General features: G+C 41.3%; 1 protein-coding gene across 2 annotated transcripts; it reads right to left on the bottom strand.

Moving 5' to 3' along the window:
- On the bottom strand, positions 1-25,402 carry si:ch73-345f18.3 (uncharacterized). Of its 2 annotated transcripts, XM_067998216.1 has the most exons (4): positions 25,209-25,402; positions 9,969-10,023; positions 8,154-8,354; positions 1-2,106 (listed from the first exon to the last, which is right to left on the bottom strand). In XM_067998216.1, exons 1-4 carry the CDS (start codon positions 25,266-25,268, stop codon positions 1,736-1,738), a joined length of 687 nt encoding a protein of 228 aa, XP_067854317.1. In that variant the 5' UTR covers positions 25,269-25,402; the 3' UTR covers positions 1-1,735. The 2 variants fall into 2 exon arrangements, with proteins under 2 accessions (XP_067854317.1, XP_067854327.1); XM_067998226.1 differs by lacking the exon at positions 9,969-10,023 and having other exon boundaries at positions 25,209-25,399.

Here is a 25,402-nt window from a genome sequence, read left to right as displayed (position 1 = left end):
TTTGATTCCTTCTGCAATTTTATTTCAAACAGTAATGAAGGTTTGATTTATACAAGAGATTATACTCATGAAAATATAAAAAAGGTTACTTCCTCCAGATTTTATGTTCCAAAAGCAAATATGTGACTGTTTTAATCTCAACAATATTAATTGTGCACACACAAAGGTATTAAGAGTCCACATAAAGTGCTTCACAGTTGTTAAACAAGTCTATTGTTTGTGCATATGGAAAAGGAATTCATAGCACTATATTTAAAAGTTAATATTTCTTCACAAAAAATCTCAAAAGATGTTATTTACATAGGGTCGATAACATCAAATTAATTGGTGACAAGTACGAGTTTGCAGATAACCTGAAAAGAACTGCTTCATTTACATGTGGTTAATTTTTGTCCAAAGTTCATATTTTCTGACTTCTGGGTGAATGAATTGTGTTTATTCGCTACAAATAATGAACAGAGAAAACCTTTCCTCTGGCCTATACATAACGCTAGAAATCTAACAATAATCATATAATCCAATAATACAATAAAATAGTTCAATTAATCTGCAGGATTTATCAACAAGTAAGCTTTTTCATTGTTGACAAAATTAAACAATTCATTTGTTTCTTTGACCTGAGAATTTGTTAACAAAATGTTGACAAAATCCCCTCAATATTAACAACTAAATAATGAATAAATGTTCATTTCACTTAATTAATTTAATTGATGAATTAGGCAGCAGATGTACAAAAGAAACCCTACTTGATAAATGGCTGACCTCACCATTATCTAATGTAATAAAGATACCCATAGAATTTTGCAGCATCTCAAGACAAATTCTTGCAGCAACACCAACTACATTCTGCTGCATAGGAATATAATTTCTGCTGCAAGTCTGTCTGCAGTTGAGGCATCTTAATCTCAACATAAATTTAATGTTTTAAAAAACTAAAAATAATGCTAAATTGGTGGTTTTAATATAGACGTGTATATTAAAATGATTAAAAATAATTTACTGTGCTTACCCTCCAACCCCCCACCCCACTTTGCACTGCTAAGCTATTTTTACTAATAACTGTCATTTAACACCTAAATGGCTCACCAGACTTTTCACCGAGCCAGTTGAGACAGCTCAATGTTAATTAGCTGCCGAATTTTAATAGGTAGGTCACCGATACATGGTATTCTAAATCAGAATGGTGTCAGATAATGCCAATCTTCCAATGCCAACTGATTTGCAACTTGATAATTCCCAAGCATTTCTTACTTTGTACACTTGCCTGCTAAACTGGACTCAGAACACTGCAAAACCAGTTGATTAAGTTTGAGAGCAATGAGGTTACATAATCTTCATGCATTTCACACCTTGCACGCTTGAGGTGCAGATGAAGCGGGTGAATTTACATCATTTTTACAGGGTTTCTTCAGCACTTCCACCAAAGTTACGTCTTTGAGTAGGAGAACCTAAAAAGTACCCCCTCCCCCCCGATGTGTGCAAGGTACGAAGTATTGTACATGGGAATTAAGGATGGGGATTAGATTAGAAATCCAACACCATTTGCAATCATCTAGTATTGATATTGATGTACCAGGCATTCATTACAATGAGGGAAACTATTGGGGGGAAGGAAAACAATGAAAAATGTTGAGGGGTGACAAAGTCCATAATGGGTACTAAATTCGATGGCAATTTCTGCAACCGTGAAACCATGGAGTATTAGGGGACCTGTTTATACATCAGTTCTGAACTGTTATACTTTTATGTCTGCTAGTTTTGCTATGTCTTTAAGGATACGATGGGCTTCTTCTCTGTATACATTTGAAAGCTGTTTGGCTCGCTTTACTTCCATGAAGTTGTCTTTAACATTAGATAAACGTCGACTCTGTTCTTGATAGGAATCATTCACAAGCTTCACCTTTTCAAGATGTTCATCTTCAGCCTGTACCATTGAGTTGATCATCTCCTGGAGTTTAGGGTCAGCTGCTATTATGGATATTGTAGAGGCACACAGTTGTTTTGTATACTGCTGTGCCAGCTGAAGTTGGTTTGGGATTGATTGTTGGGGCTGCACAGAAAGGGAGAAATTGTAGCCCTGCACGTCTAGCTTGATTTCAAAATGACCTGAAGAAAATGAGGGAAAAAAAAGCTCTTTCATAATTAGAGCCTTTAATTTTTTTTACTGCCAAAATTTTAAATTGACAGTAAGCATCAAGACATTTCTCTGACCCACCCCTCCTCCCTCCCCTGTGTCCATTCCTCAACTGTTCTGGAAACAGAGGTTGAATTTCTGCTGGGGTTGTTCCGATCATCCATCAGAACTCCGGCGGATGATCCACGGAAACCCCTGAGAAATGTTTACATTGTTGCTCCAAGGATTTCATGGATCTCCTGCTGAAATTAGGACAGGTGATCAGTAGAGCCCTTGCAGAAATTCAACCCGCATAGGATTCCATAAATGTGAATCCAGCAATTTGTGAAGCTGATTATTGGACGTTTGGGCCTAGAAATTGGATCGTGCCCTAACTGGGATGCAATCCAGGTGCAGGGTAAGCTGCACATGCCTAAAGAGACTGCTGGAAGGACCAGGGCAAATTGGTCTGCCGGCCTCATTTGTATGTTACCAAGGAGCTGCGGTCACTTGTTGCGGCCCCAGTGGCAGCTCATTGGCCCCTCCCCCTGCCACGACCAAACAAAATTGTCCGGCTGAGATGCCAGCCAAGGTCTTCAGGTAAGTCTGGGAAGGGAGTGGTGGCTGCAGGCGGTCAATGGCCTGCATTTTAATGCTCCACCTGGTTTTACATTCAGGTAAGTATAACATTTTTTACTTAGCTTTTTTGGTGGCAGCCTTCAGCAATCCATTTAGGATCTCTGGTTTGATTACAGTGCACCCGTGGAAACTGACCACAGCATGCATGGCTCATGCCGCATTCAATCGCAACCCAATTTCACAAAGGGATCTGAAACAAGCATTTGGCCCCGGATTTACATAAAAGTTTCAAGTGGGTGCCCCAGATGACTACAGGCCACCCTAACCAATATGGCGTGCGGTGCATATCCGATGCTGACAGAGTGCGCACATGCTGCAAGCTATAGAGTCCTGCAGTGAACTTGAATTTCTGGCCTTAATTACATCATTCAACAGTAACTAAGGATGCATTTACACTATAACAATAGCATTGGTGCAAAGTGGTTTCACTTTGAACTGATGGTGCAGTAATAGTGTAAACGCAGTCCAAATCTTTCACCCAATTTGGTAGCCAAGTGGAGCGAGATTCTCTGAAGAAGCCAGTTTGGACCTCAACACCCAATTTACACTACACAAATTTAGTGTCAGTGTGAAGCTGAAACCGCTTGACACAGACACTAAACTTGTAGTGTGGATGTATCTTCGATTACTTACCTTTAGGCTTAGAGGAGACATGATTGAAGGTTTTTAAAATAACAAAAAAAGATTGAATTCAGTTAGGTTGGACAGATTATACAAGATGTATAGATATGGTAGGGTATGCACTGCCTGCCTCATGCAAATTAGGTGATCTCACATTGACCCCTCTGCAAAGGGATATAGACAGGTAAACTGAGTGGGCAAGAAGGTGGCAGATGGAGTAAAATGTGGGTTTATTCAGTTTGAAAGGAAGAATAGAAAAACAGAATATTTTTTAAATGGTGAGAAACTATTAAATGTTTGTGTTCAGAGGGACTTAGGTGTCCTTGTACACGAAACACAAAGTTAACATGCAGATATAGCAAGCAATTAGGAAGGCAAATGACATGTTGGCATTTGTTGCAAGGGGGTTGGAGTATAAGAGTAAGGATGTCTTGCTGCAATTGTACAGGGCTTTGATGTGACCAAACCTGGAGTACTGTGTGCAGTTTTGGTCTCCTTACCTGAGGAAGGATATACTTGCCTTAGAGGTGGTGCAACGAAGGTTCACTAGATTGATTCCTGGGATGAGAGGGTTGTCCTATGAGGAAAGATTGAGTAGAACGGGCCCATACTCTCTGGAGTTTAGAAGAATGAGAGGTGATCTCATTGAAACATAAGATTCTGAGAGGGCCTGACAGGGTAGATGCCAAGAGGCTGTTTCCTCTGGCTGTAGAGTCTCGAACTAGGGGGTACAGTCTCAGGATAAGGGGTCGGACATTTAGGACAGAGATAAGGAGGAATTTCTTCACTCAGAGGGTTGTGAATCTTTGGAATTCTCTACCCCAGAGGGCTGAGGATGCTCAGTCGTTGCGTATATTCAAGGCTGAGATTGATAGATTTTTGGACTTGAAGGGAATCAAAGGATATGGGGGTCAGGCGGGAAAGTGGAGTTGAGGTTGAAGATCAGCCATGATCTGATTGAATGGCAGAGCAGGTTCAAGGGGCCGTATGGCCAACTTCCATTTCTTATGTTCTTATGACCCTGCAAACTCTGGCTGCAGATGCACTGGGATTGCACCCCGAGCAATTTTGGGGCCAATGTCTCCTCCCTGAAAAAAATATACTACCTTTGTCAAAAGGGTTCCACCTAAAACATTAACCTTTTCTTTTTTAGTTGTTGACTGACTTGTGTATTTGCAGAATTCTGTTTTTATTTCAGATTTCCAACATTTGCAGTTTTTTTTAAAATCTCACAAATAACAACAGATGATTATTCAAATAGTTATTAGATCCATGGTCATTGGATAATTTCAGGTTGGACAATTTTCACCTACATTCAAGATAAGCTCTAAAAAAATTGTTAGACATTTGACACATAGGAAATAGCATTGTGACAGTGCATAAAGTTGCAACAGAACCAGATTTGACACTCTGATTTCGTTCAACAGGAAATGCAATCTGGAGTTACATCTGTCTTTGGCTATAAGTGTCAATGGAAACAATAAGAAGATGTCATCTCTTGTGCTGGCATTGGTCATCTTTTACTAACCATTTAGTCTGCTAGTTACCAAACAAACAAGCCACCTCCAGTTCCTGATTCTTTGTTTCATTACATCAATGTCAGCATGTTTTACAGTGAAGTGCACTAGAAGCCATGCCAGCTAAGACCTAAAGCCCTGTCCAGTCCTTAGTTTCCTTACTTTATTGAATGTAGTTCTAAAACTTATATTTGAGAAGGTCAGATTAACCATGTTATTTTTTTCCAATCCAATCTATTAAAATACATTCTTAAGTCACCTATATTTATAAATATAAAATGCTGCTGCAGGTCTATTTCCTCTCAGGTAGGAAAGGAGGTGCTCATTTTCCCACCAGTGTAGTTGAAAATTGCATGCAATGCTTTGCTCAATGCTACTCGATTTTTTTTCTTTGGCTTCCAGTTTAAGGATGATGCTTTTCATGTGTCTAATTAAGTTAAATTATATTATAGTGATTCCAGCTTATCTACTTCTTCCTAATGAAATGCATTACACAAATAGATGCAGCATATTTGTAAAAGAATAGCCCCAATGTAGATGAATGTTTATCAAAAGCAAACAAATCTCCAACAAATCAAGATAAGGTAGCTGGTCAACAAATATTAGTTCTGGCATAGGCTAGACTCCTGCTTCAGGCCAGCGTCTAATGCCCTGATAATTTCTTTAAGCCTTTGCTTGGGTTTCTTTTTCCTCATGATCTCATTGCTGTTTGTGGGACCTTGCTGTGCGTAAATTGGCTGCCATGTTGCCTACATTACAACAATGACTACACTTCAAAAATATTTAATTGGTTGTAAAGCACTTTGGGACGACCAGAGGTCGTGGAAGGTGCTATAAGTGCAAGTCTTTTTTTCTTCTTTCTAACCCAACGAGGTGTATTAGGGCTTCTGGATATACTCAATCGATAACTCAATTCTGGTTAATCTAATAAAAGTAAAACCAAATGGTGTGTAGAATACAAGTTTACCAGAGATAATCAGATAAAAGCTTGGATTACAGTCAGTTGAACATTTAAGTTTGAAATATTTAATTTTTTGGGATAATTTTCTGGCTATTTATGTAATAACAAGGTTACTGAGGTGAGCTGAACAGTGCTAAAGTGCCAGTTTTGGAACTGTCAGTTGGGAAATTGGGCCTAACTTACCCCCCCCCCCCCCACCGCCTCTTTTCAAATATTTAAATTCCTCCCATTTTTAGGTCTTCTCATGTCATACGATACAACATTCCTTGGTTACGAAAATAGACAGCTGACGTGCTGCCAGCTCTCTGTCAATGTAGCTCTTTAGCAGCTTCCAGAAAATGCACGTGAGCACACTGGAGTCACAATCTCCAATTCACCCCACCAACCCATCTTTTTTGGGTAGTGCCGGACACTTCCTTGATAGTGGGAATTAGTTCAGCAACTTAGGGGGTGAATTCCCTTGGGGTTTCTCCCGCTTGCCCGCCATAATTTCAGTGGACGTGTCACAGAAACCCAAGAGAAAAAAAGGACATAAACAGCGGATGAGCAGGAGAACCCCAGAGGAAATTCATCTCTTAAGTGTACCAACCTACATCCTATTGTTCTCAGCCTCAGAGCTGGGATTAAAAATCTAAAAAACAGGTACAAAGCCAGCCAGGTAAAAAGTAAAAGTGGCCAAAATTACAGTACAGTAGCAAGATTTTGAGCTCTTTTGATTGAAAAATTAGACAACAAATTCTGAAATTGAAACTTTACATATTCATCAAGTATGGTCTACTCTGCAAAATAGCTTTTGGTACAAAAAAAATCAAATAACAAATAACACAGCAAAATGGAAAATTAGCACTAACAAAACAATTCTGATCATTTGAATTAAGCAACTTTGAATGAAGAGGAGAACAGCAGCCATTTTAAGGATTTTGTTATTTTTGTTGGGAGGGATTGTTGAATGGCATTTGGTATTGACATCAAGTAAAGATTTTCCAGGGTGAAATTGCTTTAAGCCCATTTTCATTAGGCCCAAGGCCAGCCCGAAACTGGGCCTCAGGTCTCATTACTATTATTTTAGGTGACCACTGGTACATGTCGCACCTCCAAAGGCAACTTGCCCATTTTAAAAAGATGAATTTTGTGCCGCTTGCCTCGCTGGCATATGGGAATTGAGCAGCAACCGGGTTTTGACGGGGGTGGGGGAGGGGCGGCGTTTGGGGTACTGTGGAGCTGGGGGACGAGTCCTTCTCCACAAGAACATTTTATCATTTTTTTTAAACTGACCTTTTGGTAGTGGCTGCTGTTGCGGCCTCAGCTGCCACTGAAGAATCCTCAGCAGAGCAGGCCCATTCTGTGCTGCCCAATTTGGCAGAGGGGTCCTAAAACAGGCATTAGGCTTCTCATTTACTTATGCAAGAGGCCTACTGCCTGCTTTAGGCAGCCGCCGGGGCTCATGAAAAATCGTCTGACCCAATTTCAGGTCGGGTGTCTTTCAGGCATCTTTGTGCCACAGGATGTTGGTCCCCAAAATTGGCCCTCAGTATGCCAGTTTTATACCCACAAATGTTGAGGGTGAAAATGTTGAGCTCACTACATGCTCCCAATGTGGTACTCTAATGTTTGAAACGGCACTAACTTACCTTGGGACTGGGTGGGGCAGTGAGTTAGTACATTATGCCTTCATCTCTGGAACCTTTTTTCAAATTCAGCCCAATAGAATGGTTAAGGCACATCAATGAAATATATTTTTAAAATCTTTGTTCAAGCACAGTAAAAAAAAGCTTTATTCTACGTTTGATCCAAGTACTTGATATTGATATTGAGTACTAGTGGTCCATCTGAAATCCCTCACTTTGATGAGCAGAAAATTAAGCAAAAAAAAAGTAGTTAAATAAGTTTGCCTACACAATCTCATGTTTGTCAAATACTATGGATCCAAAGAACAAACATAGGAGAACCTAATGTCATAATTTAGTTAAAAATCAAAGAAACTGCAGATGCTGGAAATCTCAAATAAAAGCAGAAACGCTGGTTTTATACAGCAAGTCCTTCAGCATCGGTAAAGAGAAAAGACATATTTTATACATGACAATAAGAAAATATACAGTAAATATGTTTTACAAATTGTAGCTTGAAGTTTTGAACATATTTTTAATTTTAAGCTGGATACTATGAATCCCTCACAAACCAGGTATGAAGACATTTTCATGTTGGCTATCACAGCCAAATCTAAGAAATCCTAGAAACGTCAATGATAGTAGATAGAATCCCCCTGCCCACCTCTCCCTCCCCCCTCCATACAAGTACTTACTGTTTTCATGTTGGAGCCTTTGAAAACAATCGATGAGTGTGTTGCACTGACAACATTCTTTCAACAGTCTTGTGGACTCAAGCAGAGTTATGTGATTCTTTTGTTGATGATTGAATGTATGCACAATATCGGCAAAACACTGATCAAGATCAGCCACGTTTACAAGTTTTGCAGTAATTCTCCCATCCTTCATCGCCATAACTGTCAAGCAATTTTTTTTGTTACTCGATATATACAAAACAATCTCTGTACAAAATCAAAAGCTCCAATTTTCAATTTGCCACAACAAACAAAAAATGACAGAACTGCAAAAATGTTTTAGGATCCAACATCAGTGCCAATTGTTCAGATATTCACTCTAATATGAAAATTAAGTAAGATTACAGCATTCATAACCAAAATTAAACGCATTAGGACTTCTTACCCCAATATTTAACACTGATATCCAGTGGTATTTGTGCTACCTCTGGTCACAAGAGCACAAGGTGGCAACCACTTTGCGCTATATCTGGGCAGAACACGTTGGCAGAGACAACAAACACACAATAATTTGCATTTACATAGTGCCTTTAGCATAACAAAGCATCCCAAGGTGTTTCAAAATAACTCCAAAGTCAGCTTTCTGCTTCAAAACAAAAATGGTCAATGGTTTGGCATGGAAAAAATTAAAAAAGTTGCAGTCTGTCCCTAAGGTACCAGGATCATTCTGGAAGAGTCCTGAGCTGTCACTTACAAGATAGTTAGGCTGTAGTACTTATGTTTGTCTTCATGAAATGTTTACCATTTGTGTAGAAAAAAAACACCATGCCTTCAGTGAGTATGATTAGCAGATTATTATTTCTATATTGTAAATCATTTTAAATTATAAACAGACTAAAATCTGTATCTTAACATTACATGAGAATCATTAAGCAATTATACATTTCATTTTTGTGTTGATCCAGTTTTTGCTTTGGTTTGTTTGCATTTTTTTTAAAAACTATGGATCACGTTGGACCATTTCAGCCTACAATGTAGAAAATTCCCATCCAAACTGTCATGCAGTTTTCAGGATGTTTATGTAGATTGATAAAATTTTTCAATGATCTTCAATTCTTTCATTATCTTTTTGGATCGATATGTATAATGGTTGTGGGTCATGGTATTGCCTATTTTCAACTAAAACAAGGGTTTTTTTTGGTCAGTGTAGTGTCTGGTATGCACAGAAGCTCAAAGTGTTTAAAAGGTTTCCAAGCCAAATTACTGAGAAACCCACACAAGTAAAGTTTCTGTTTGCCTGACATGAAGTGTACAATCTTTCACTGCAGGAATACACTAAAATTACCTCAGTCAAGAGAGCTTAAGTGCAGGTTGGCAAGAACCAATGCTTTGGGACACTCCACTTTTCTCCACTCCAGTGAGCAGAGGAACTGCTGGAGTTTAACAAGGTAAAACTGCACTGCCTGCCAACAAAGAGCACTGGTAAGCTTGTTAGGGAATTGGTTTCAGGGTTTACTGAAGGGGCCATTAATGTGTCAGGCTGGCTGGTCATTCAACAATGCCCTAAAGAATTGAGGATCTGCTTGGCTCTAGTATCAAGTCTGTTTGGATTCCAGATAACTGCATGTTAAGAAAGTTAATAAATATTCTTTGTTATTTATTTGAACTCAAGAGGAAAGAAAGGGAATGATTATAAGTGAAAAGCTGGGAATGGAAATGTGACTCCAGCCAGTTGACAAGTCTACTAAATAATCATGTACATTGTTTAGTAACTGAGGAGCGGGCACCGGAAAAAAAAGAGCTGAGGAACATGAACAAGGTATTAACAAGTCTTACATTCCGTTGGACGTCGCAATTGTCGTGCAGACTGTGGACCCCTCAGGGGCTCTCTCTGCAAAGAATAAAGGCAAACCTTTACCATAAAAATCCCCTCTTATACTTAACTTACCTACAAAAGGAGAGGTCACTCATAATATCAGATTTTTTTCTTCTAACTTAGCCAATGCAATACCACTTCTTCTTTAGAAATTCAGTCAGTTGTACAATATTTCTAAATGCGGAATCATGATTGACAGATTGAACAATTCAGAGAGTAAAATTGTAGCATCTGTATTGCAAAATAATTCTTATAATACAATTCTTAAAAGTACCTGTGCAAAGCAACTTTTTGAAAGAAAAGGCTGACTTCAGGTAATATGTACACTATAATATTTTCAAAATAATTTAATTTTGGCAATGAAATTGATTTGCAGCAATAAAAACATTTGGTTTTAATCACTCGTGGCCAGAAGCAGCATTGCAGTGAAATATTACCAGCATGCATCCCAATTGGACAGTAACAGCTCACCTTGATCCCATCCCAAATCTCAGGAATGGAGTCATTTGAATAATAGGGGTGGATGATTGCACCAGGACCGGCGCCACTGTTGCAGTCACCCCATTGTTTGGGGGTAGGGGGGCACTGACCAGTCCGGCCTAGGTGCTGCAAGGTAGAAATCTTCACTGATCCTTGGTGCCTCACTAGTCTGCTACGGTTCAAATGACAATCATGCTCTCCTAGATCAATTGCCATTTGGATGCAGCACCATGGGGCCCACTTACAGCTCTTGTGCAGCTTCATGCAAGCATGTTTAACGTTAGCTGTACGAAAAGTGGAACCGACAGGATTTCTGGGTGAATCAGGCATCCCGCCAGTCCCACCTTCAAAAGTGACTACATACCTAATTAAAGAGAAAATACTTAGAAGTAGCCAGCACGGATATCAAAAAGGACAACTGTGCTTGACAAACCTCAGGATTCTTTAAGGAGGCAACAGACATGATAGATGGGGGAAAAATACCATGGATGTAGTCTAAATGGACTTTAGGAAAGCCTTCGAAAAGGCATCACATAGGAGATTACTAGAGAAGATTAAGGGATATGTAATGTGGGGGAGGATAGCAAACGGGATTAAAAATTGAATAGAAGGGAGAAAACAGAGAGTAAAAGTTAAGAGCAGTTTTTCAGAGTGGCTGGAAGTGAGTAGTGGCGTCCCACAGGTTCAGTTCTGGTGCCAATTCGATTCACTGTGTGTATCAACAATTTGAATAATGGCCCAGAGGGAGTGGTGTTTCCAGATGATACCAAAATAGGAGGTATAGTTAATTTTTTTTTTTAAGAAGATCAAAAGAGACTGCAAAGGGACATTGATACAATAGGATAAAAAGTATGGCTGATGGAATTCAATGCCAATAAGTGTGAGGTGATGCATTTTGGCAAGAAGAACAGCAGTAATTATACTTTGAATGAAAAGTAGGCTTGGTGCTGTGGAAGAGCAGAAAGATTTGGGATAAAAGTTCACAGAATATTAAAGGCAGCATGTCAGATCGATAAGGATGTACCAGAAAAAACAAGATAAAATCGAGCACTCTATTAGCAAGAGTTATAGAATATAGAATCCAAGAGGTCATGATGAGCCCAAGTAAAACCTTAATAAGGCCTCAGTTAGAGTACTGTGTGCAGTATTGGGCTTTGCACTATTGGAAGGATATTGAGGCTTTAGAAAGGGTGCAATGCAAATTCACCAGGATGTTGCCTGGTAGGAGGAAATACAAATACAAAAAACACTTGAAAAACATATTCCTTTCTTCATTAAAACAATGCAGATTAAGGGGTGATATAATAGAACTGTTTAAAATTATGAAAGGCAGAGAGCATCGCATGAGGTCTGAGGAGCATCAATACACCGCAGGCACGGCAGAGACCAGTGGGAGGCCCGAGGAGCATCAATACAGCACAGGCGCAGCAGAGAGCATCGCCGGAGGCCCGAGGAGCATCAATACAGCACAGGCGCAGCAGAGAGCATCGCGGGAGGCCCGAGGAGCATCAATACACTGCAGGTGCAGCAGAGAGCATCGCGGGAGGCCAGAGGAGCATCAATACACTGCAGGTGCAGCAGAGAGCATTGCGGAAGGCCCGAGGAGCATCAATACACTGCAGGTGCAGCAGAGAGCATCGCGGAAGGCCCGAGGAGCATCAATACACTGCAGGTGCAGCAGAGAGCATCGCGGGAGGCCAGAGGAGCATCAATACACTGCAGGTGCAGCAGAGAGCATCGCGGGAGGCCAGAGGAGCATCAATACACTGCAGGTGCAGCAGAGAGCATCGCGGGAGGCCCGAGGAGCATCAATACACTGCAGGTGCAGCAGAGAGCATTGCGGGAGGCCCGAGGAGCATCAATACACTGCAGTTGCAGCAGAGAGCATCGCGGGAGGCCCGAGGAGCATCAATACACTGCAGGTGCAGCAGAGAGCATCGCGGGAGGCCCGAGGAGCATCAATACACTGCAGGTGCAGCAGAGAGCATCGCGGGAGGCCCGAGGAGCATCAATACACTGCAGGTGCAGCAGAGAGCATCGCGGGAGGCCAGAGGAGCATCAATACAGCACAGGCGCAGCAGAGAGCATCGCCGGAGGCCCGAGGAGCATCAATACAGCACAGGCGCAGCAGAGAGCATCGCCGGAGGCCCGAGGAGCATCAATACACTGCAGGTGCAGCAGAGAGCATCGCGGGAGGCCCGAGGAGCATCAATACAGCACAGGTGCAGCAGAGAGCATCGCGGGAGGCCCGAGGAGCATCAATACACTGCAGGTGCAGCAGAGAGCATCGCGGGAGGCCAGAGGAGCATCAATACACTGCAGGTGCAGCAGAGAGCATCAATACAGCGCAGGAGCAGTAGGCAGCATCGCCGGAGGCACAAGGAGCATCAATACAGCACCGGTGCGGTAGAGAGCATATCAAAACAACCACAGGGAGAAAAATGAAGAAGTGACGTCACAACCAGTGCAGAGGGTGGAGCCAGAGTAACTACAGATAGTTTATTTTATCCCCTTAAATAATTAAGCAGGGGTTACTAACACTAAAGGGATCCAAAATTGTATTAAAGAATCTGGTACACATAAATATTAAATAAAGAAATAATAAAAAAGGACTTAAAGGGGTACTAAGATAAAACATATTATGTATACTTATGTTATTTATATAAGTAGACTCTAAACAGAACGAACAGCTGAAATCCGTTGCCTGCAATTTCTGCACCATGTGGGAACTCCAGAACACATCAGATGTCCTGGGTGACCATGTGTGCAGGAAGTGCCTCCAGCTGCCCGAGATCGAGCTCAGAGTTTCTGAGCTTGAGGAGCAGCTGGAATCACTGCAGGGTATATGGGGCAATGGACTGCACAGGGGGGCACAGCGAAGTGTAGGAAACAGTGGTTATAGGGGATTCAAGTCAGGGGGACAGATAGCGTTTCTGCAACCACCGATGTGAGTCCCACCTGGTGTGTTGCCTCCCTGGTGCCAGGGTAAAGAACATCACGGAGAGGGTGCAGAACATTTTGAGGGAGGAAGGGGAACAGCCAGAAATCATGGTCCATGTGGGAACCAATGACATAGAAAGGAAAAGGCTTGGGGTCCTGCAATCAGAGTTTCAGGAGCTAGGGAGGAAGTTAAAAAGCAGGACCTCAAAGGGTAGTAATCTCTGGATTACTCCCAGTGCCACGTGCTAGTGAGTATAGGAATAGTAGGATAAGACAGGTTGGCTGAAGAAATAGTGCATGAGGGAGGGCTTCAGATTCCTGGGACATTGGGACCCATTCTGGAACAGGAGGGACCTGTTTAAAATGGACGGGTTGTACTTCAACAGAGCTGGGACCAATGTCTGTGCAGGGAGATTAACTAGTGCTGTTGGGAGGGTTTAAACTAATTTGGCTGGGAGATGGGCACCAGGATGAAACATTATAGAAGAGAAGCAAGATGCACAGAGGATTGGGACAGAAAAATAGCCCTAGAGTAAAGAATAGTTCAGAAATAGGAGGGATCAGACAGGGGGCAAACGTGAGGCAGTCTAAGATGGGTTTGGCGTGCATGTGCATAAATGCACGGAGCGTGGTAAATAAGGTAGGCGAGCTGCAGGCACAAGTCACCACATGGGACTGTGATAGTGGCAATAACAGACCTGGATCAAAAGAAGGGGGGATTAAGAACTTAATATTCCTGGTTACAAGGTAGTCAGGAAAGATAGGGAAGGAAAAACAAAAGAGGGGGTTGGCAGTATTGATCAAAGAAACTATTATAGCACTGGAAAGGGATAATGTAATTGACGGGTCAAAGACATAATCTATTTGGTTAGAATTAAGGAATAATAAAAGAGCTTTTATGCTGCTCAGTGTATACCATAAGCCACCAAATAGTGGGAAGGAGATAGAGGAGCCAATTTGCAGGCAAATTACCAAAAGATGCAAGAATTATAGAGTAGTGATACTGGGAGATTTCAGTTATCCTAATATAGATTGGGACAGTAACAGAGTAAAGGGCAAAGAGGGGGAGGAAATCCTGAAATGTGTACAAGAGAACTTTCTTGACCAGTGTGTTTCCAGCCCAATGAGGAAAGAAGCAGTGCTGGATCTAGTTCTGGGGAATGGAGTGGGGCAAGTGGAACACATTTCAGTGGGGGAGCATTTGGGGAACAGTGATCATATCATCATGATGTGGAGATGCCGGTGATGGACTGGGGTTGACAAATGTAAGGAATCTTACAACACCAGGTTATAGTCCAACTATTTTATTTGAAAATCACAAGCTTGACAGTCAAGGACATTCAGCCACCGATCTTCGGGTAAGCGTTCTCCAAGGCGGTCTTCGAGACACACGACAACGCAACATCGAACAGAAATTGATAGCCAAGTTCCGCACCCATGAGGATGGCCTCAACCGGGATCTTGGGTTCATGTCACGCTACACGTAACCCCACCAGCGAAAAAAAGTTTTCTGTTTTTAACACAACAGGTCATTCTCTGTCTTTCTCTTCCTTTCGGGTGTGTGTGTGTGTGTGTGTGTGTGTGTGTGTGTCTGTCTGTCTGTCTTTTGTTCTGGCAGTTTGTGTATTCGGGGGTCCTGTAGGTAACATCACTCTGTCTGAACATTTTGATTGCCTTGACAACGGGCAGTTGGAAAGATTATCTGTAATCACCAGGTATTGTTCTCTGAATATAAATGCGGTAACCTTCCATGGAATCCCACACTCGCTCACCTGACGAAGGAGAAAGCCTCCGAAAGCTTGTGATTTTCAAATAAAACAGTTGGACTATAACCTGGTGTTGTAAGATTCCTTACATCATATCATCAGGTTTAGAATAGTCATGGAAAAGGACAAGGAACAATCAAGCTTAAAAATACTTAACTGGAGGAGGGCTAATTTCAGTGAGTTGAAAAGGGACCTGGCCCAGGCAGATTGGAATCAAAAATTGGTATGCAAAACAGTAAATGAGCCTTCAAAAGACGAGATAGTTTGGGTACAGACAAGGCAAATTCCCACGAGACATCCAAAGCTAGAGCTCCCTGGATGACTAAAGATATAGAGATTAAAATGAAACAGAAAAAGGAGGTTTATGACAAATGTAAGGTTCATAATACACTAGAGAACCAAGCTGAATACAGAAAGAACAGAGGAGATCTAAAAAAGGGAATAAGAGGGGCAAAGAGAATATGAGAATAGATTAGCGGCTAACATAAAAGGGAACCCGAAAGTATTTTATAAGAGATATAAAATGTAAAAAGGGTAGTCAGAGGAGGGGTGGGGTCGATCAGGGATCAAAAAGGAAATAATCTTGTGGAGGCAGAGGGTACGACAGAGGTACGAAATGTACGCAATGAACACTTTGCATCTGTCTTCACTAGAGAAGAGGATGCTGCCAATGTCGCAGTAGAGGAAGGAGCAACGATATTGGATAGGATAAAAATAAAGAGGTACTTAAAAGATTGGCAGTACTCAGTAGAAAAGCCACCGGTCCAGATGGGATGCATCCTAGGTTACTGAGGGAAACAACAGTCGAAATTGCAGAGGCTCTCGCCACAATCTTGCAATCCTCCTTAAATATGGGGATGGTGCCAGAGGACTGGAGCATTGCAAATGTTCCACCCCTGTTCAAAAAAGGGGAGAAGGATAAACCCAGCAATTACAGGCCAGTCAGCATAACGTCGACGGTGTGGAAACTTTTAGAGACAATAATCCAGGACAAAATTAATTGGCACTTGGAAAAGTAAGGGCTAATAAATGAAAGTTAGCATGGATTTGTTAAAGGCAAATCATGTTTGACTAACTTGATTGAGTTCCTTAATGAAGTAACAGAGAGGGTTGAGGAGGATAGTATGGTTGATGTTGTGTACATGGACTTTCAAAAGGTGTTTGATAAAGTACCACATAATAGACTTGTTAGCAAAATTAAAACCCATGGGATTAAAGGGACAGTGGCAGCATGGATATGAAATTGGCTAAGGGACAGAAAGCAGAGAGTAGTGGTGAACAGTTGTTTTCAGAATGGAGGGAGGTGTGCAATGGTGTTCCCTAGAGGTCAGTATTAGGACCACTGCTTGTTTTGATATATTGTAATGACCTGGACTTGGGTATACTGGGCATAATTTCAAAGTTTGCAGATGACGCGAAACTCGGAAATATAACAAACAATGAGGAGGATAGTAACAGACTTCAGGAGGACAAAGACTGATGAAATGGGCAGACACATAGCAGATGAAATTTAACGCAGAGAAGTGTGAAGTGATACATTTTGGTAGGAAGAATGAGGAGGCGCAATATAAACTAAATGGTACAATTTTAAAGGGGGTGCAGGAACAGATAGGATTAATCAGGAAATTAAAGGAGCATGTCACAAGGGTAATGCAATAATCATGGGGCACTTTAATCTTCATATAGACTGGGCAAACCAAACTGACAAAAGTAGTTTGGAGGACGAGTTCATGGAATGCATCCAAGAAAGTTTTCTAGAACAATATGTCAAGGAACCAACTAGAGAACAGGCTATTTTAGATCTAACATTGTGTAATGAGACAGGATTAATTAGTAATCTTATATAAAAGGATCCTCTGGGGAGGAGTGATCATAATATAATAGAATTTCATATGGAGTTTGAGAATGATGTAGTTAAGTCCGAAACTAGGCTCTCAAATTTAAACAAGGCCAATTAGGTAGGTATGAGAGGCGAGTTGGCTAAGGTAGATTGGGAAATTACATTAAAAGATATGACAGTAGATAAGCAATGGCAAACATTTAAAGAAATAATTTGTAATTCCCAATGAATATACATATCTTTGAGGAATAAAAACTTCACAGGAAAAGTGAACCAACTATGGCTAACTAGAGAAGTTAAGAATAGTATTAGATGAAAAGAAGAGGCTTACAATGTTGCCAAAAAGAGTAGTAAACCTGAGCATTGGGAAGGTTTTTAGAGATCAGCAAAGGATAACCAAGAAATTGATAGAGGGAGAAAATTGAATATGAGTGTAAACTATCAAGAAATATAAAAACAGATTGTAAAAGCTTCTACAAGCATGTAAAAAGGAAGAGAGAAGCAAAAGTAAATGTGGGCCTCTTAGAGGCAGAGATAGAAGAAATTATAATGGGAAATAAGGAAAGGGCAGAGATGTTAAACAAATATTTTATATCTGTCTTCACAGTAGAAGACACAAAAACCATACTAGAAATAATGGGGAACCAAGGGTCTAATGAGAGGGAGGAACTTAAAGGAATTAAGATTAGTAAAGAAAAAAGTATGGGTCGAAAACCCCACAAATCCCCTGGACCTGATGGCCTACATCCGAGGGTTCTAAAAGGAGGTGGCTACAGAGATAGTGGATGCATTGGTTTTGATCTTCCAAATTTCCCTAGACTGTAGAATGGTCCTAGTGGATTGGAAGGTAGCAAATGTAACCCTGCTATTCAAGAAAGGAGGGAAAGAGAAAACAGGGAACTATAGGCCAGTTGGCCAGTCAGTAGTAGGGAAAATGCTAGAATCTATTATTAAGGACGTAGTAACAGGGCATTTAGAAAATCATAATATGATTAGGGAGAGTCAACACAGTTTTATGAAAGGGAAATAGTGTTTGACGAATCTATTAAGAGTTTTGAGGATATAAGTAGCAGGGTAGATAAGGGGGAATGAATGAATGTGGCATTTTTGGATTTTCAAAAGGTATTTGATAAGGTGCCACACAAGAGGTTGTTACACAAGATTAGGGCTCATAGGATTTGGTGTAATATGTCAGCATGGACTGAGGATTGGTTAACAAACAGAAAACAGAGTAGGAATAAACAGGTAATTTTCAGGTTGGCAGGTTGTAACTAGTGAGGTACCACAGGGATTGGTGCTTGGGCCTCAGCTATTTACAATCTATATTAATGATTTATATGAAGGGACAGAGTGTAATGTATCCAAGTTTGCTGACGATACAAAGCTTGGTGGGAAAGTAAGCTGTGAGGAGGACGCAAAGAGTCTGCAAAGTGATACAGACAGGTTAAGTGAGTGGGTGAGAAGGTGGCAGATGGAGTATAATGTGGGGAAATGTGAAGCTATTCACTTTGGTAGGAAGAATAGAAAAACAGAATATTTTTTTAAATGATGAGAAACTATTAAATGTTGGTGTTCAGGAGGGATTTGGGTGTTCTTGTACATGAAACACAGAAAGTTAACATGCCGGTACAGCAAACAACTAGAAAGGCAAATGCTATGATGGCCTTTATTGCAAGGGGGTTGGAGTACAAAAGTAAGGAAGTCTTGCTGCAATTGTACAGGGCTTTGGTGAAACCACACCTAGAGTACTGTGTGCAGTTTTGGTCTCCTTACCTAAGGAAGGATATACTTGCCTTGGAGGCGGTGCAACAAAGGTTCACTAGATTGATTCCTGGGATGAGAGGGTTGTCCTATGAGGAGAGGTTGAGTAGAATGGGCCTATACACTCTGGAGTTTAGAAGAGTGAGTACTGATGTCATTGAAACATAAGATTCTAAGAGGGCTTGTCAGGGTAGATGCTGAGAGGATGTTTCCCCTGTCTAGAGAGTCTAGAACTAGGGGACAGTCTCAGGATAAAAGGTTGGACACTTAGGACTGAGATGAGGAGGAATTTCTTCACTCAGTAGGGTTGTAAATGTTTGGAATTCTCTGCCCTATGGTGCTGTGGATATTCAGTCGTTGAGTATATTCAAGACTGAAATCGATAGATTTTTGGAACCTAAGGGAATCAAGGGATAATAGGGAATCAAGTGGGAAAGTGTAGTTGAGGTCAAAGATCAGCCATGATCTTATTGAGTGGCAGAGCAGGCTCGAGGGCCATATGGCCTACTCCTGCTCCTATTTCTTATATTCTGACATTCTTGGGGTGTATGTACACAAATCTTTGAAGGTGGCAGGACAAGTTGAGAAGGCGGTTAAAAAAGCATATGGGATCCATGGGTTTACAAATAGAGGCATAATGTACTAACGCAAGAAAGTTATGCTAAACATTTCTAAAACACTGGTTAAGCCTCAGCTGGAGTACTGTGTTCAATTCTGGGCACCACATTTTAGGAAGGATGTCAAGGCCATAGAGAGGATGCAGAAGAGATTTTCCTGAATGGTACCAGGGATGAGGGACTCCAGTTATATGGAGAGACTGGAGAAACTAGGATTGTTCTCCTTAGTGCAGAGAAGGTTAAGAGGAAATTTGACAGGTGTTCAAAATTATGAAGGGTTTTGATACAGTAAATAAGGAGAAACTATTTCCAGTGGCAGAAGGGTCAGTAACCAGAGGACACGGATTTAAGGTGATTGGCAAAAGAACCAGAGGTGACATGAAAAAAAAAATTTACACAGCAAATTGTGATCTGAAAGGGTGGTGGAAACAGATTCAATAGTAACTGTCAAAAGAGAATTGGATAAACACTTGAAAGGAATAAATTTACAGGGCTATGGGGAAAGAGCAGGGGAGTGGGACTAATTGAATAGCTCTACCAAAAAGAGGCATGATGGGCCAAATGGCATACTTATGTGCTGTATCATTTTATGATTCTATAGGTTCTATATACCCTCTCCCATCCTGTTTCCAGTTGAGGGGTCAACGACAAGGGGCCATAGATACAAGATTAAACGTAAGAGATTTAGAACAGAAGGCAGGAGAAGCTTCTTTACACAGAGAGTTGAGGTTAGAGGTTGACATGATTAGTCATTAACTCCATTGTCATTGTATCATTTGACTACCTGGATGGTAGAAGGCAAATTAGATACACTTTGGTCTTTTATCGTCTAGCATTTCCTGTGTTCCTACAAAACACCAAGTTCAATATTTTCAGTGATCTTTTAGAACAACATGCATTTATATAGTGCTTGTAACATAGTAAATCGTCCAAAGGCACTTCACAGGAGCGTGATCAAATAAAATTTGACACCGAGCTACATAAGGTGATATTAGGAGGTGATCAAAGGTCAAAGGGGTAGGTTTTAAGGAGCATCTCAAATGGAGAAGAGAGAGGTAGAGAGGCAGAGGGGTTTAGGGAGAGAATTCCAGAGCTTACGGCCTTGCCTGCTGAAGGGACAGCTGTCAATGGTGGAGCGATGAAAATCAGGGATGCGCAAGAGGCCAGAATTGTAGAAGCACAGAGATCTTTGACGGTTGTAGGGCTGGAGGAGGGTACAGAGATAGGGAGGGGCGAGGCCATGAAGGGATTTGAAAACAAGGATAAGAATATTAAATTAGAGGCGTAATAAATCAGTGCTGCCAGACACAGGATTCCTGCTCCCACCCCAACAGTACTGCCAAATCCATGCCCTCCCCTTGATAACAGACACCTGGGCCAGGAACTTCCTCGGAGATGCTCCTACTCTGCCAGAAGTGCGTCGGAAACAACGTTTACCCTATTTATGCGCATCAAATGGAATTTCCACCGTACTTCCAGCAAAGTTACCGCAGCGGAGTGGGTGCAGCTCCAAGGAAATTCCTGGTCCTAGAATCCACCAGTTAGCTAAACCTCACACTCCACTCCCAGCTCTGCCAAAGTTCAGGTTCCCCATCCACAGTGATGCCAGGCCAAAGGAGCCAAACTGCAGCAGCCTCACCACAATGGTGTCAAACTCCAGGACCTCCATCTCAGTTCAGCCATATGTAAGGACTATAGCCCAGTGCTACCAAACCCACAGATCATCCTTCAGCACTTTCAAATCATGACTAACCCAAGTGTAGCTAAACCCAACATTCCCTCCCCAAATGGGAGATGTGTTAAAAATGTTGAGTGGGTTCCAACATTCTATACACTGAAAACACCTACATCAGGCTTTTGTTAGACTATGCTGTTGTGTATTAAAAATGTAACAGATAAAAGAATTGTTTAATGCAATGTATGTAATCATGAAATGTATTTACTATGTAACCACAAATATTGTATTAATCATACATTTGTATTAACCGCATTTATTTTATGTAACTGCATTTATTCAGTATATTAATCAAGTATAGTAGTTAGCTTGGACAATGTGTGTTTGTAATACTTTGTTTAAGTTTCATAGGTATTAAAAAGAAATCTAGCATGTCTGGAAAAAGGCAAGCTACATTCCCCAAAGAGATAAGGAGAACATCAAGTGACTTGCCATTGTCTAGAACACGCCCAGGAAAAAAATGTTGAGCAATGCTCACAATGCTACATGCCTGTATGCTGATGCTGGTTCAATGTGTAAAGGGTTAAAGTAAACATGGACTTTTACTGTTATCAGCCTAGTCTCAACAAATTGATGAGGTAAAGCATTTTTAGCCCTGTCCTCCTCAACAAGTTGATGAGGTTACGTCAGCATTTTTAGCCCTAATCGCCTCAGCAAGTTAATGAGGTTAAGTCAGTATGCCAAGTGATTCTCAGCTGCAGTGTATAAATATACAACTTGAAGAACGGTTCAGAGTAGAGGAACCCCCTGGGGGTGCAGACTAGATTTGACAGGGTGGACGTTAATGCTGGCAGGAGCCTAATGCCTGTGTAGTCTGAACAAGTCTGCAGAAAGTAGGATCCACAGGATCCGAGGGGTGGGGGCTGAGAGGACCGCGAGAGGCAAGAGGCCAAGGTACAAGGTCTCCCCAGTGTGGAAGCGGGTAATAGCTCTCCAGTTTCCATTCTGTAAACTACTGCTTAAATACTAAGTGTATTAAACTGTTCTTGCCACTGTAACCAATTGGTATCAACTTGAAACTTTCAGAACTGGGAAGTAAGAAGTGGAGCAGGGGCTCCCTAAGAGGTCATATACCCTATTCCCTACACTTTGTCAATGGGAAATCTCAGTTTAAAAGTGCTGGTGTTTACCTGCAGTAGCTGTTACACCAGAACTGGCATTTATGATTGGTGATATTTATGTTAAAAGACCTGTAATGCTAGTTCCAAATCCAGCAATGCCACTATATTTTTTGCTTAAAGTCAGATTGTATCTAAGCACACATCTCCATTAAAATTCCTTTGGGTAGAAGCATAGAGAAGTCTCCTTTCATAGCATTGGGACTGCAGCCTGTGCAAAACTCCAAGCACCTTAGAGGTAAACTTCAGCTGAGACTTTGATCTTGCTTGCCAGCTCTTGATCAGGCCCACGACGACAGTGCCTGGCAACTCCAACAGAAGTTCCCCTCCATGCAAAGCAATAAATTCCTCCTCCTGACTTTAGACTGTAGTTTGTGCCTTTGAGGTACCCAAGTGGCAAATTATGAAATGGCTGTGCTGGCCAAGTGGTAACCCTCACTTCCTAGCTTTCAAAAGGGGGGATAGGAAGGAATTGAGCTAAAATGAACAAACCCCTCCCCCATGCAATGGAGACCAATGTAGGGGTTGGAGAGGAAAATATTCTTTAATCCCCCAGCAACCCCTCTCCACAGTGAAAGCACAATCCAGGTTGGGAACCAAAAGGACCATCAAATCATATCTCTACTTCCTCCCTGCCACTGAGACCAAAATATGAGCTGGGAGTAGTGGATCTTCATCTCCTAAACCCCCAACCTGACCCCACACAAAAGCTAGAGTTGCTGGGAAGGCAAGGATTTGCAATTCAACACCTCGCAAAATCAGCCCACGGTAGGAAAGACTCATAACTCCCATCTCCCCATCCCCACTAACAGTAAAAGTGGGGCAGATAATGAACTGAAGGTAACCTAATTCCCCCCACCCCCAACACACAGTGAGCCATTTCTGAAAATGAAGTTGACCCACCCCTTCCACCAAGAGCAAGATGAGCACCAAGTGGAATGCAAAGCCTCACCCAGAGAAGAAATTCAAGGAAGAACAGTCCACCACACCCCAACTGAGATGAAATTGCAGTCTGCCTCTCTCTGCTGAGGTACATTCTGTGCCTTTGCTCCCCTCACTCTTCCCCTTTCCCCCTCTCCCACACACTATCCCCCATCTTTCTCCTTTTCTCTCCCTTTCTTCCCCTCTGATCTGCCTCCTCCCTTAGCCCACTCCTCACTCTCCCATCTGGGTCAATTTATTCCCCTCACCCTCTAACTCTGCTTAACCTGAATACTTCTTTTGGTCTTAACTCCTGTACGCAAAACCACAAGAGATCAACTACACACAAAATTTCTCCGCGTTGCTGCTCACAATGAGTTAGAGGATACAAAAGGAGGTGTTATGCCATGCAGAGTATAAGATCAAAGCCGACTGACTTACAGTAATGAATAAGTAAAATTCCATATTCAGGAAATTTCATCTTAACATTACCTTTTTGGTCAGCAAATCCATGTTAATTGCTGATACCACTTTGAAAAGTAAAAATGTGGTAAAACCAATAAAAGTCAATTAGCAGCAGAAGCATTCACTCACTCACTGGTGTCCACTGGTCCATTAATTTATTGATTTGTTAGTATGTCTGCTACTCTATTGACTTACTCCTGCCTGAATGTATTCATTTGTTGCTGCACCCACTGTTAAACTAATTTATTGGTTGGTGTGCCCACTGGTCTGTGAATTTATTGATTCACTGTTCCAATATTTGTTGGTGTGACTGCTGGTCTATGCATTTATTAATTTGCTGCAGTCCACTTCTCTCATTGATTTGCTGGTACTCACCTCTGTCTTAACTTATTAATTGATTGGGACTTGCAGCTCCATTCATTTTTCAATTCACTACTGTACTTGTTGCTGTCTTTATTTATTAATTTCCTTGTATCCACAGCTCTATCATTTAATGATTCACTGCAGGCCAACTTAGCTGTAATGTTCAGCAGTTTCCTTTTATTGTTGTCAGTAAGTTGTGGTGCATGTGGTTTATGTTGAGTTTTGTGGCTTCAGTTTTTATTTTGCGATTATATGCTGTCAAAATTTCGTTCTAATTTAATTTCTCAGTTTATTCTATTTTTAAAAATCTGTTATTGTTGTAACAGCTTCTGTTTTCTACTCTTTTACAGTGTATTGTTTTGGGAACATGGAAATAAAACTTCTCAAGACTGTAAAGGGCTCGATTCTCCACGTGCAACATTATAGGAGATCCACGAGTATATTAAAATATATTGAAAATCAAAATCAATTCCTTGTTTATTCCATATTTAAACTATTTATACTTAACCAATATTATCTCATCTCTTACTTCCCACCATGTTTCTGATTCCAAAGACCTACCATCTATTCTGGAGTTGGGAACCAAAGAAATGCTGGGCAGAAAACCGGTTGCAGAGACTAGGATTTTTCTTTTACCCAACCAGGAGACTAATAAAGTAACTGGAGCTACCAGATCAAACTTTGACACCATTTTCGACTAACATACAAAAAGCAAAAAGCGCTTGTGGTCGGAGGCGATTTTTGCGAATAACCTTAAACCAGCAAACAGATGGTTAAATCCGCATTAATAAACCTTTACGCTGAATTTAACTGTACACAGATCCTTCGAACAGAAAGAGGCTAAACCAAAAGTTGAAAGGACTTAGAATTCATGTTTTCACGTTCCAGCGAAGGGATGTTCTTCCATAGAAAGCTACGATTTGCACTAATTCTGGGGCCAAACAACACAACGTTCACTTTCTGCATTAGTGAAATGCGAATTTAAGAGTCAGAGTTATCTCAATACGATGGAGGGAAAGAGAAAGATTTCTTCCTCAGAAATCTAATTCTGATCCCTAGTGAGGAGTAGTTCTCTGTGAAGTTTACTGTTAGGAAAATGCGAAGGCAAACCTGACTTCAACCATTAAGTTTCTTGTACCCCCTCCCCTTTTCTTGAAATCGAAAAGATTTTATTTATCGTACAACCACACTAACCTCTCCTTCACTATCGGGATCCAAAGGGCGGCAGGGACAACAGCAACAGCAGAACGACATCCCGAAAGTTTACTGGAGTCTGGAAACTCAATCCTCAGAATGCGGAAAGTAGGGTGCACAACGTCAAAGTCATGGGACCTAAACTGAAATCATCTCCAATCCGTGATCGCCGCCTTATCAGCGATCAGCAGGAT

The sequence above is a fragment of the Heptranchias perlo genome, chromosome 2 (genome assembly GCF_035084215.1).
Source record: "Heptranchias perlo isolate sHepPer1 chromosome 2, sHepPer1.hap1, whole genome shotgun sequence".
NCBI classification, from domain to species: domain Eukaryota; kingdom Metazoa; phylum Chordata; class Chondrichthyes; order Hexanchiformes; family Hexanchidae; genus Heptranchias; species Heptranchias perlo.
Note: the sequence above shows the minus strand (reverse complement) of the source record. Positions and strands in the feature narration are given on the sequence as shown.